The sequence below is a fragment of the Odocoileus virginianus genome, chromosome 18, assembly GCF_023699985.2.
Source record: "Odocoileus virginianus isolate 20LAN1187 ecotype Illinois chromosome 18, Ovbor_1.2, whole genome shotgun sequence".
NCBI lineage: Eukaryota > Metazoa > Chordata > Mammalia > Artiodactyla > Cervidae > Odocoileus > Odocoileus virginianus.
This window is the reverse complement of record NC_069691.1, coordinates 39,013,946-39,026,185: the sequence shown is the minus strand read 5'-3', so window position 1 is coordinate 39,026,185 and position 12,240 is coordinate 39,013,946. Positions and strand designations below refer to the sequence as shown.

The window sequence follows — 12,240 nt, the reverse complement described above, 5'->3', positions numbered from 1 at the left end:
GATGGGCCGGAGGCCATGATCTTAGTTTTCTGAATGTTGAGTGTTGAGCCAGATTTTTCACTCTCCTCTTTCACTGTCATCAAGAAGCTCTTTAGTTCCCCTTTGCTTTCTGCCATAAGGGTGGTGTTATCTGCGTACCAGGGTTTATTGATATTTCTCCCGGCAATCTTGATTCAAGCTTGTGCTTCATCCAGCCCAGCATTTCACATGATGTACTCTGTATATAAGTTAAATATGCAGGGTGACAGTATACAACCTGATGTACTCCTTTCCCGATTTGAAACCAGTCTTTTGTTCTCATGTCTTGGCTATTGTAAATAGTGTCAAGCAGACCCAGTTTTCATCACTTCTCAGGGATAATACAAAGGCTGGATCCTGATTCCAAGTTTCCAGGGAAATTTGGTGTGAGGACTATCCCTGCTCCAATCAGGTGTGTCCAAGAGGATGGGGGTCGTGTCCTCATGCTTACTCAAGGATAGTGAAGGGTGGGGCAGATACTCTAAAAAGGAGCATATGGGGATGTTATTGACTATCATGTTCATCCTTAACACCTTGGAGTGGCCCATTGAAACTATGACCACTTAGTGAAAAGTTGTCAGAGATTTGACTAAAGCCATAAAGAAAAAGGGTGTGATACATTTTCACCTTTGGTTATATGATTTGATCACCAATACAGATTCTCAAGGGTTTGGCTTGACTTCTACATTATTATACCTGGATATAAGTGGGCACAGTCAGAAGCAAGGTGGAAATCGGGTCCAAGCCTTTGTCATTTCTTAAATGCAAATGGGACATTAATGAGACCTTTTTCCTCTCCTACCTTTAGGAAGAAACATGAAGTTCCCCCGGAAATTATTCAAGAGGAAGATGGAAAGGGCTATCTAAAAGAGACAGAGCCACAGACCACAAGACTGGGGCCAGAGGGCTGGCAGTGGAAAACCCTGCTGGGTTGCGATCCCTTACTGAAAAGTCCCAGTTGCCTTTTTACGTCCTGCCGAAGGAAGGGAGAGAAGGAGCAGACCATGTCCATAGCCTTGAAGCAGGTGTTCAACAAGGACAAGACCTTCCGGCCCAAGAGGAAATTTGAACCTGGCACGCAGAGGTTCGAGCTCCACAAACGGGCTCAGGCCTCCCTCAACTCGGGCGTGGACCTGAAGGCGGCGGTGCAGCTGCCCAGCGGGGAGGACCAGAACGACTGGGTGGCAGTGCACGTGGTGGACTTCTTCAATCGCATCAACCTCATCTACGGTACCATCTGTGAGTTCTGCACCGAACGGACCTGCCCTGTGATGTCAGGGGGCCCCAAATACGAATACCGGTGGCAGGATGACCTCAAGTACAAGAAGCCGACTGCCCTGCCGGCCCCCCAGTACATGAACCTTCTCATGGATTGGATCGAGGTCCAGATCAACAATGAAGACATCTTTCCAACGTGTGTGGGTAAGTCCGTGACCAGCTGCCTAGTTATTTTGTCACATCCCACCCCAGCTTGGAAAGTTGGCAGAGGCTTCTTCTGAAGCGGCCTGCCTTTGAATGCTGGATAGCATCCATGTCACTGTTTCCTTAAGTCCCATCATTCACATATCTGCAGTTTCTTTTTCCATATCTAAGGACCTTATGGAAAAAAAAATCATGTGTGCACCACTTATAATTATTCTGTGGTCCTCAGTAGTAGGGAACACTGGCTTGATGAAAAGTTAAATTTGATCTTATTGACATCCTTAGGATTAGCCTCCAAACCCACCCAGAGTTCCTAGTGAAATTTTTAATTTGGAGCTAATTAACTGGGTAGTTACACTAACTCTAGTACAATGATTAGTAGTCATCTCTCAGGATGAGAATTCCCAGTATGAAAATCCATGGATTTGTTTGGGAGTTGAACAAACAGGTGGTTGGCATTTTGGAGAAACAAGATCCTGGCCTTCTCTTCTTCCCTGATCATAGGTATTAATTCCTGGCTGTTCTATTAACTCTGGACCGTTGTGGAGTGGCTAGACCAACCCAGACACTTGGAATGCAAATGCTTTCATCTGCTTTGTACTAAAAGCCATGAAACTCTTCAAGGGAAAGGACCAGACCTTTTCCATGTCTTTTATTTCCTTATGCTGCTGATCATTGGGTCTGCCTGCCTAGCAGGATGAATTTACAATTCAGTTTTAGGGCCTTTGGGTCAATAGAGATGAACACTGTCCTCTTTGCCTTGTTGTATCTCTGATGCCCAGCATGGTGCCCTAGAACCTTTTAGGCCCTGAGGAACTATTTGTAGAATGACTGAAAAAAGTACTTATGCTGCTGCAAAATATTACTGAAAAGATCTGAGAAGGTTGGGGTATTTTAAAAAAAGCATTTGAAACACATTGCTGAAATCACCTTTATATGGGGCATGTGTCCCCATGTGGGATGTGGGAAGTTGAGGTGGGGTATATGGAAGTAATTGCTTATATCAAAAAATATATATATAACTTGACTACGGTAGTATGTCCATCTTGAAATATTCAGCACACAAACCAATTTGCTTAGATTCCTCTTGTTGCCTGGCCTTGCCTGATTTCCTCTTGCACTTTATCTCTGCTGGCTCTTGTAGGGCAGGAGGTGGGATGCATGATAACACAGTCCCCATTGGTTGACTCACCAGCATAGGAGGAAGAAGGCCGTTTTCAGAAACTCCCCTAGCTGTATAACTGGTGCCTTGGAGGAGTAGAAATTTCCTTGGCTCATGTCTTGCATTTTCATTGACTGTCGGAGGCTTCTTTTGGAGCTGGGAGGAATTTGTCTTTTCCGAAAGCATTATAAGCCACTGCCAAGACTGTGCAGAACATGTGATAGCAATAAAGATAAATAAATCTGGGCAAGGATGCCTCCTCGTTGTCCTTCCCCTTCTGTTTCTGTTCTTTGATGCTTTGAACTCTGGGCACTTCTGTTCTCTCTGGCAGCTGTGGTTACTATACAGAGTTGCTGACCAGAAATAACATCGCGGAACCTGGTGTGTTACTTAAGGGCGAGGAAGCTTCTGGCCGTCTCCTTGGAAAGTAGGACATCAGAGGTGATTTTAGACTTTGGAGGAAATCGGTGGATGCTGCTGCATCTCTCAGAGTAATTGACTTTGCTTTCTTTTTCTAAATGGTTTCCTTAGCCATTCACTATGCTTGGGGCATGCTCACTTGATCAGAATCCTCTGTTTCAGCTCTTCCCAATATGGAATTCACAGTATGAAAGTGTTCTGAGAGATCTTAATAGGTGCATATGTTTTGTCTTTTTTTTTTTTTTTTTTTTTGTCCCCATGGAAAAATAGGTTTGGGAAATGCTGAGTGAAACTGATTTCTTTACTGAAGGACTTTATATTAATGTGCATTAAATCTCCAAGAAATCCCTTGAGAAATCTGTATTCAGGTCAGGAAGCAACAGTTAGAACTGGACATGGAACAACAGACTGGTTCCAAATAGGAAAAGGAGTATGTCAAGGAGGTATATTGTCACCCTGCTTATTTAACTTATATGCAGAGTACATCATGAGAAATGCTGGGCTGGATGAAGCACAAGCTGGAATCAAGATTGCCGGGAGAAATATCAATAACCTCAGATACGCAGATGACACCACCCTTAATGGCAGAAAGTGAAGAAGAACTAAAGAGCCTCTTGATGAAAGTGAAAGAGGAGAGTGAAAAAGTTGGCTTAAAGTTCAACATTCAGAAAACTAAGATCATGGCATCCAGTCCCATCACTTCATGGGAAATAGATGGGGAAACAGTGGAAACAGTGACAGACTTTATTTTTCTGGGCTCCAAAATCATTGCAGATGGTGACTACAGCCATGAAATTAAAAGATGCTTACTCCTTGGAAGGAAAGTTATGACCAACCCAGACAGCATATTAAAAAACAGAGACATACTTTGCCAACAAAGGTCTGTCTAGTCAAGGCTATGGTTTTTCCAGTATTCATGTATGGATGTGAGAGTTGGACTATAAAGAAAGCTGAATACCAAAGAATTGATGCTTTTGAACTGTGGTGTTGGAGAAGACTCTTGAGAGTCCCTTGGACTGCAAGAAGATCAAACAAGTCAATCCTAAAGGAAATCAGTCCTGAATACTCACTGGAAGGACTGATGTTGAAGCTGAAACTCCAATATTTGGCCACATGATGTTAAGAACTGACTCATTTGAAAAGACCCTGATGCTGAGAAAGATTGAAGGCAGGAGGAGAAGGAGACGACAGAGGATGAGATGGTTGAATGGCATCACCAATGCAATGGACATGAGTTTGGGTAAACTCCGGGAGTTGGTGATGGACAGGGAGGCCTGGCCTGCTGCGGTCCACGGGGTCACAAAGAGTCGGACACGACTGAGCAACCGAACTGAACTCAAATATCCAAGAAAGTAATATGGTAGTATGTAGGGGCTTCCCTGGTGGCTCAGATGGTAAAAGAGTCTGGCTGCTAATGCAGGACATGCGGGTTTGATCCCTGGGTCAGGAAAATAACCTGGAGAAGTGAATGGCTACCCACTCCAGGATTCTTGCCTGGAGAATTCCATGGACAGAGGAGCCTGGTGGGCTACAGTCCATGGGGTTGCAAAGAGTTGGACACCACTGAGCTACTAACACTTTCACTTTCAGTGTATCCTAATTTGAACCTGGTACCTTTTTTCATAATGGAATACTGTTAGCATCTTTCGGGAAATGTTCATCTGTATACATTAGAGTTGTCAAATTTTGTATGTATCAGAATTACTTGGGTCTTCTTTTCAAAATTTAAATTCCTTGGTTTTTTCCCTCAACAACTAAATCAGAATCTCTTAGGTGAAGCCTAAGTATCTCTACTTTTAGTAAGCTCCTCCCACTCTTCTTATTTATTGTAAACACCCAGAATGCTTTTCGTCCCTTCCCCAGGAATAGTTTTGTTTCTTATCTCTCTGCTTTTATCTATGTCATTCTTTCCTTTAGAATCCCCTAACATCTCTGTCTAGTGAATTCTCATGCATCCTTTATACCATCTTCTCTGTGAAGACTGTCATCTTTCAGAATATAAACCCCTTAAAGTTATGGAATATGTCTTATTCAGTTGACTGAGCACTAAGTCCAGTCCTGGTGCTTTACAAGTTGTTGGCTGGATGGATGGATAGAAAAATAATCCTTATAAAGTTCCAGCATGTGTATGGTATGGTGCTGGTGATCAAAGTAAACAAATGTCTCTGAAACCCATTATCACCATTCCTGGGTATTTCCTCCACCTTGCCTTCCATGGAGCTTAATTTTCTCTGTTTAACTTTTCCAAGTTTAAAATGTTTGTTGTTCAGTCGCTAAGTTGTGTCCGACTCTTTGCAACCCCATGGACTGCAGCACACCAGGCTTCTCTGTCCTTAAGTATCTCCCTGAGTTTGCTCAAATTCCTGTTCATTGAGTCGATAATGCCATTCGACCATCTCATCCTCCATCACCCCTTTCTCCTGCCCTTAATCTTTCCCAGCACCAGGGTCTTTCCCAATGAGTTGGCTCTTTGCATCTGGGATTTCTGCTTTGGCCCAGCTGCTTCATTCTTTCTGGAGCTATTAGTATTATTAATTGCCCTTCCCTCTTCCCCAGTAGCATATTGGACACCTTCTGACCTGGGAGGCTCATCTTCTGGTGTGATATCTTTTTGCATTTTCCAACTGTTCATGGCGTTCTTGCAGCAAGAATACTGGCATGGTTTGCCATTCTCTCCTCCAGCGGACCACATTTTGTCAGAACTCTCTACCATCTTGGGTGGCTCTGCATGGCATGGCTGATAGCTTTATTAAGTTATGCAAGCCCCTTTGCCATGAGACAAGGCTGTGATCCATGAAGGGGGTTAAAATGATTGGGGTTAGTAAAAACCACCACCATCCACCACCACCTGATGGTCTTCACTGGTATCCGGCTCACCTCTGCTGTTTGCCCTCGAATAACACTGTTGCTGTCTTTGCAAAAACTTGTCCCTTTGGAGCCACTTTCTCTATGAAAATTCATTTCCTCTGCTTCTTCCTCCCCCTGATTCTAGCCTACTTTCTTTCTTTTTGATCTTGGTGCTGCCATGAGTCATTATCATGAAAATGATCAAGATGTCTGTCAGGATAAAGTGAAAGAGGAATTTCCAGCCAACAGCAGACCCTGGGCAGATGAGAAATTTGGGAGTTCTGCTTAGCTTTACAGCTTTGAATCCTGGGCATATTTCTTGTCGTCTTGTCTGGGAATTGGGAGGAATTCAAACTTCCCCTCCTCCCCACTGTGATTCGAGGAACCAGAACCGGAAAAATACAGACAGATGTGACGGCTTCAGCCTCAGTTAGGTATTAAAGGATATAAACAGCTGTTGATCTCTACTGCTGAAACATAAAGAAAAACTCTCATCTGTTTCTGGATCCTGATTTAACTAAGATACCCAGGCTATTTCAGAAGTTGAGCCTTCTCGGTTGGGAGAATACCAAACAGATGTGGCTCCCTTGCGAACCAGAGTCTCCTCCACTCTCTCTTGATCCTCCCCAGTTTCCTTTGTTAAAAAGCCAACAGATGTTCCTGCAAAAGCTCCTAAAACAGCAGTAATTTCAGAAGCAAGGGCCACCTCCTCTTTGATTGTATCTCTTTTTTTTTTAACCACTTTTAGAAAGAAAAATAGAAAGCCACAGCCACCCACTTTTTAAATTCCATTGCCTGGCTAATCACAATAATTTTTCTGTTCTAGCCCCCAGCTTCCCTGCTTTTCTGTTATATAATAGGACTTAAATCTCAGATCTGACACTTAGAAAAAAAGGGAGTTGAAAACTTAGCGCTACTCCAACTCATGTTTTTAAAATGTCTTTGAGCAGGAGGAATAAGAACATTTAAAAAGTAATGACATGATCTCATCTACCTTTACGGTTTTAGAATAAATGGGTGTCAGAGAAGGAAAGAGCAAGGAAAGTCAAGGAACGTGCGTATGTTGAGTTTGCTAAGCATCAAGCACTAGACCTGGAACATTAATCTTTCTTAATTCTTATAATAACTGAATGAATTAAATATGCCATTTTACCAATGAGGAAGCTGACCTTGAAACAAGCCAAGGGGCCTCCCTAAGGTTGTAGAGTTAATCAGTCATTTAGAAGTTAGGGTTTGAACTCAAGAGTGTCTGGCCCAAAACCTCTGCTCTTGTCACCCACTACCATTTATATTATAGCATGAATTGTTATTCTGCAGATTTCCTTCACATGGTGAAAGACTTCTTAATCATGGTTTTAGGAGGTTACCTGCTCCTGCTGCTAAGTCGCTTCAGTCGTGTCCGACACTGTGCGACCCCATAGACGGCAGCCCACCAGGCTCCCCCATCCCTGGGATTCTCCAGGCAAGAACACTGGAGTGGGTTGCCATTTCCTCCTCCAATGCATGAAAGTGAAAAGTGAAAGTGAAATCGCTCAGTCGAGTCCGACTCTTCGTGACCCCATGGACTGTAGCCCACCAGGCTCCTCCATCCATGGGATTTTCCAGGCAAGAGTACTGGAGTGGGGTGCCATTGCCTTCTCCAGGAGGTTACCTAGGAGGGAACATGTTTTCAGAAAAGTTGATTTTGGGTATAAGTTTTAAATAAATGATTCTGTTTTATTTTGTTTTCTTTTTGTTTGCCCCTGATTTCAAAAATCACCCCTAAAATGCCTGAGCAGTATGTCAGACACTGTATCTGTTCCCATGTCGCAGGACTGAGCAGAGGGTGACAGCCTTTGGAAGATGCTTCCTGGGCCGTGACTACCTGTTACAGCGTTTGGTCATTCACTCACTCAGTAAATGTTTGTGTAATGCCTGTTCAGAAGCAGGTCCTATTTTAGGCACCAAGAAGGAGTGAAGCAGACAGTTCGTGTCCTTGAGCAGTTTCCATAATACCTAGAATGTTGAGATGCTCCAAATTAATCTGCACATTTTTCCAAAATGAGTACTTTGCTCAGTGGACAAGTGCATTGTGGAATTGGCTGCCTCCCTCTGGCAACCTCTCTCATGCGACTACAGCCGAGTCTCATCTTCTCTCAAAATATTGTGGCAGGAAACATAAGGCTATAAAAATATCCATAGGGATGAACTTTTCAAACATGGGATGTTGGGGAACTGAATTTAGAACTAGCCTTTAAATTTTAACTTTTATTTTCTATTGTTTCCCTTGTGGTTTTTAAGTTTTGATATAAATCTAGATAATGCTGGTAAGACAGTGTGTATGTCATCAAATACTTACAGTATGGCAGGGCTAGCATTGGGCTTGTAGACAGAAATCAGCTCTGCCGTTATAAAACGCTACAGTGACTATAGTAAACACTATGCTGGGTGCTATTGGTAAACACGTAACCTCTGGGCTTACATTACTCTGTGTGAAGATTCCCCTTGCACAGGGCTGTTGCAAAGAAGGAAGCAGTGTGAGTGAACACACCCACTCCAGAGCCATAAGTCCCCGTGCTAAGTGCTAACTCACTTCAGTTGCATCCGACTGTGTGTGACCCTGTGGACTGTAGCCTGCCAGGCTCCTCTGTCCATGGGGATTCTCCAGGCAAGAATACTGGAGTGGGTTGCCATGCCCTCCTCCAGGGGATCTTCCCAACCCGGGGATCGAACCTGCATCTTTCACATCTCCTACATTAGCAGGCAGGCTCTTTACCACGAGAGCCACCTAGGCGCTCTCAAGAGGTGCCAAAAAACAAATGGGTGTCAGCTGCCTCTCCCTCTGCATACGTTTCTACATAACTGTCAACCAGAGCTCTTGGAGCCCACTTGATGATTTCTGAGCAGTAGCCCCAGATAAGCGCCATACACACTGTAAGAGACTCAACATGAGTTTTAAAAAATTAGCTGTCCTTTTTCCTGGATTGCTCTGTGGTGTGGGGGTCATGTGAAAGTGAAGTGAAAGTGTTAGTTGTTCAGTGGTATCCGACTCTTCGTGACCCCATGGGACTGTAGAACACCAGGCTTCTCTGTCCATGGAATTCTCCAGGCAAGAATACTGGAGTGGGTAGCCATTCCCTTCTCCAGGGGATCTTCCCGACCCAGGGATCGAACCCAGGTCTCTGGCATTGCAGGCAGATTCTTTACCGTCTGAGCTACCAGGGAAGCCCGATGCAGGGGCTCCTAAATATCCTCAAGGACTTTGGGAAATTTCAATGTTTCTTTGGGAGTCAGACCAACTCCTGTTGTCAGGACTGAGCACTTACTTCTTCAGAGAGAAAGCTACTGGGAAGGATCATCTCTCTTGGTTTTTAGAAGACTGAGTGTTGGGGACTTCCTTGGAGGTCTGGGGTGAGAATCTGCCTGCCAATGTAGGGGACGTGGGTTCGATCCCTGGTCCAGGAAGATCGCACGTGCTGAAGGGCCACTGAACCCATGCACTGCGAGTCCTGAAGCTGGTGCGCCTACAGTCTGTGCTCGGCAGCAGCAGAGGCCCCCGGCGCGCCTCGACGAGAGAGTGGCCCCAGCTCACTGCAACTAGAAGAACGCCTGTGCACAACAGCAAAGACCAGTGCAGCCAAAAAAATAAATCAAAAAGAAAGAAGACTGAGTACAGAGCCTGCCCGTGTTCATTTCAATCCAGCAGACCTCAGCACAGACTGGGTGTAGGTTAGCTGGGAAAGAGGGGAGATAGTCACGTCTGGAACAAGCCATTCACTAAAATCAGCTGCCCTGGATTTGATCTCTCAAGAGGAAGGGAAAAGGGTTTTCAGCACCAGGAATGGAGCCTCCAAGCTAGTCTTGTGAACTGACAAGTTTTTCCTAAGGCTCTGCAAACATGTTTTCCCTTTGGGATCTGAAAAACTATTTGGCAGGGCACCCCTGGTGACTCAGATGGTAAAGAATCTGCCTGCAATGCAGGAGACCCGGGTTCCATCTCTGGGTTGGGAAGATCCCCTGGAGAAGGAAATGGCAGTCCACTCCAGGATTCTTGCTTGGAGAATTCCGTGAACAGAGGAGCCTGGCGGGCTACAGTCCATGGGGTCGCAAAGAGTCTGGCATGGGATCGCAAAGAGGCGGGCATAACTGAGCAACTAACACACACAAACTGTTTGGTGCCCTAAGAATTTACTCACTGAGAATGCATCATAACAAAGCTGCAATTTTCTGAACACTTTATCTGCATCATGTCATTTAATCTGTAAAATGACCCCATAAGGCAGGTAGCATAAGGTCCATGTCACAGATGAAAAAGATTAAATCACTTGCCCAGGGTCGCATGGACAGACCTAGGATCCAACGGACCCAAAGCAGCTCAGCTCTATAGCCCATGCTTTCAGATAATCCAACATCTCATGTCCATGGTGTTCTCACCCCAGAAACAGCATCACTCTTGTTTTAGCCCTCCCTGTGGCATCACATGTTAAATCCTCTCTAGGAAGTGTCCTGATATAAGTCCACATTTACAGGGAAGGATGTGAAAACAGAAAGGGCCCTGCATCCAGTGCAGATCATACTGGGTCCTTGCTGATGGTAACTCTTAAAGTTCTGCTCCTGGTGAGAACTTGCCTTCTCTAGATTTTTACTTCCCCTAGTTTATTCAGTCATCTATTCATCTAGTCATCTAGTCATCTATTCATGGAAACCATGCAGAGACAGCTGAATCCATTCTTCCTCACCCCCACTGGCTGCGGGCAAATTGATGGTCTTTTGTGGATGGACCCGGTTCCCAGCTCCCACTTGTTACGGCAACTGGACTCTGTGTCATGGCAGTGATTCTGTGGCTGAGTTCTTGAGAACAATGGTAAATAACCACCCCCACTCAACAAACCCCAAGAGATACCTCTGGAAAATGGTGAGGACCACCAGTGTGCTAAGAAGCGGAGTGGGGGAAGGGTGTAGAGAGGGGAGCCCAGAGGTCCTAGCAGTTGCCCTGTAAGTTAATGCTAATTACCTGCTGTCCCCACCTGCACTGAGTTTTCCCTTACCTGTGCTGTGTAATTTTAATGAGCCATATCTCAAATGACAAGTCATTACATCTCAGCATCAGCTGGGAAGGGTTCCGGGCTATGTGATACTCAGTGGAAAACAAAGATGAAAAATAAAGGCTGCAATTGGGGTGGTGGTATCTGCTGCTTTTAGGGGCTTCCCTAGTGACTCAGAGGTAAAGAATCCGCCTGCCTGCTACTGCAGGAGATGTGGGTCCAATCCCTGGGTGGGAAAGATCCCCTAGAGAAGGAAATGGGAACCCACTCCAGTATTCTTGCCTGGGAAATTTCATGGACAGAAGGAGCCTGGAGGGCTATAGTCCATGGGGTCACAGAGGAGTTGACCACGATTTAGCACCTAAACAACAGTAACCTGCTGCTTTTACTTGTTTGTGGTTGTAGACATGGCATCCCTCCTTAGTCAGTGAAGACTGCCTTGCGGAGGTCAGTGCTGCTTGGAGACACAGATCAACTCAGCACCAAGCCATTTTTTTCTTTTTTTTTAATTTAAATTTATTTATTTGGCTGCACTGTGTCTTGATTGTGGCATGCAGGATCTTTAGTTGCAGCATGCAAACTCTAAGTTGAGGTTTGTGGGATCTAACATCCAGGGATCCAAGTAGGGATCGAACCCAGGTCCCCTGCATTGGGAGCACGGAGTCTTAGGCACTGGACCACCAGGGAAGTCCCAGCACCAAGCCTTAAGGGATGTGGAAATGCAATGGGATGGAGAAAAACCAGTTAACCAGAACTCTAACCCAGAACAAAGATAGAATTGGAAGGAGCAGTTCTGTAAGCCGCGTGAAGTGAGGACAAGATCCCCATAGCTTACTGGATTACCACTGATGAGCCAGCCGACTGCTAATGAGCCCAGGGTTTTGTTTATCTGAGCGGTACGTATCAGCAGGGCCCTGACACCAGAATCTTTCTCTCCGTGCCCTCCTCACAGGCCTCCGCCTCCCCTCTAGATGAAGAAGGTATCCTTGCTCAGTGTCATTTTGAAGGGAGAACGACTTATTGTCCTGCCCTAGATCTCATATGTGGAGAGTAAGTCTCAAGCATTTCCTTCAAAAGACCTTTGTAGATTTCAGGACATGTAGTGTCTATTAAGGCCTCTGCATGTAAGAACTTTCTGTTGTTTCATCTTTAAAAACTCATGCTAAATTTATATTCTAAAAGCTAACTCTATCCTTGTTTTCCTTCTCACAAGTCATGTCTTTCTCTTAAGTCTTCTGGTAAAGTGGATGCTCTGGGAAGATGAGCCAGTGGGAAGGTGAGGGTGGTGGCAAAAAGAAACAAAAGCATTAGTCTCTGTTAGACCTGAGGTTTAATCCCACGTATCAA

At 44.9% G+C, this 12,240-nt stretch overlaps 1 protein-coding gene across 3 annotated transcripts in view; it reads left to right on the top strand.

The window, feature by feature from the left end:
* The window catches only part of MOB3B (MOB kinase activator 3B), a 239,334-nt gene that overhangs the window by 74,864 nt on the left and 152,230 nt on the right, over positions 1-12,240 (top strand). For all 3 annotated transcript variants that reach the window (XM_070480599.1, XM_070480597.1, XM_070480598.1), the window contains exon 2: positions 827-1,440. In XM_070480599.1, coding sequence (XP_070336700.1) covers positions 1,023-1,440 — 418 coding nt within the window. In that variant the 5' untranslated portion in view covers positions 827-1,022. The remainder of the gene's footprint in view (positions 1-826; positions 1,441-12,240) is intronic.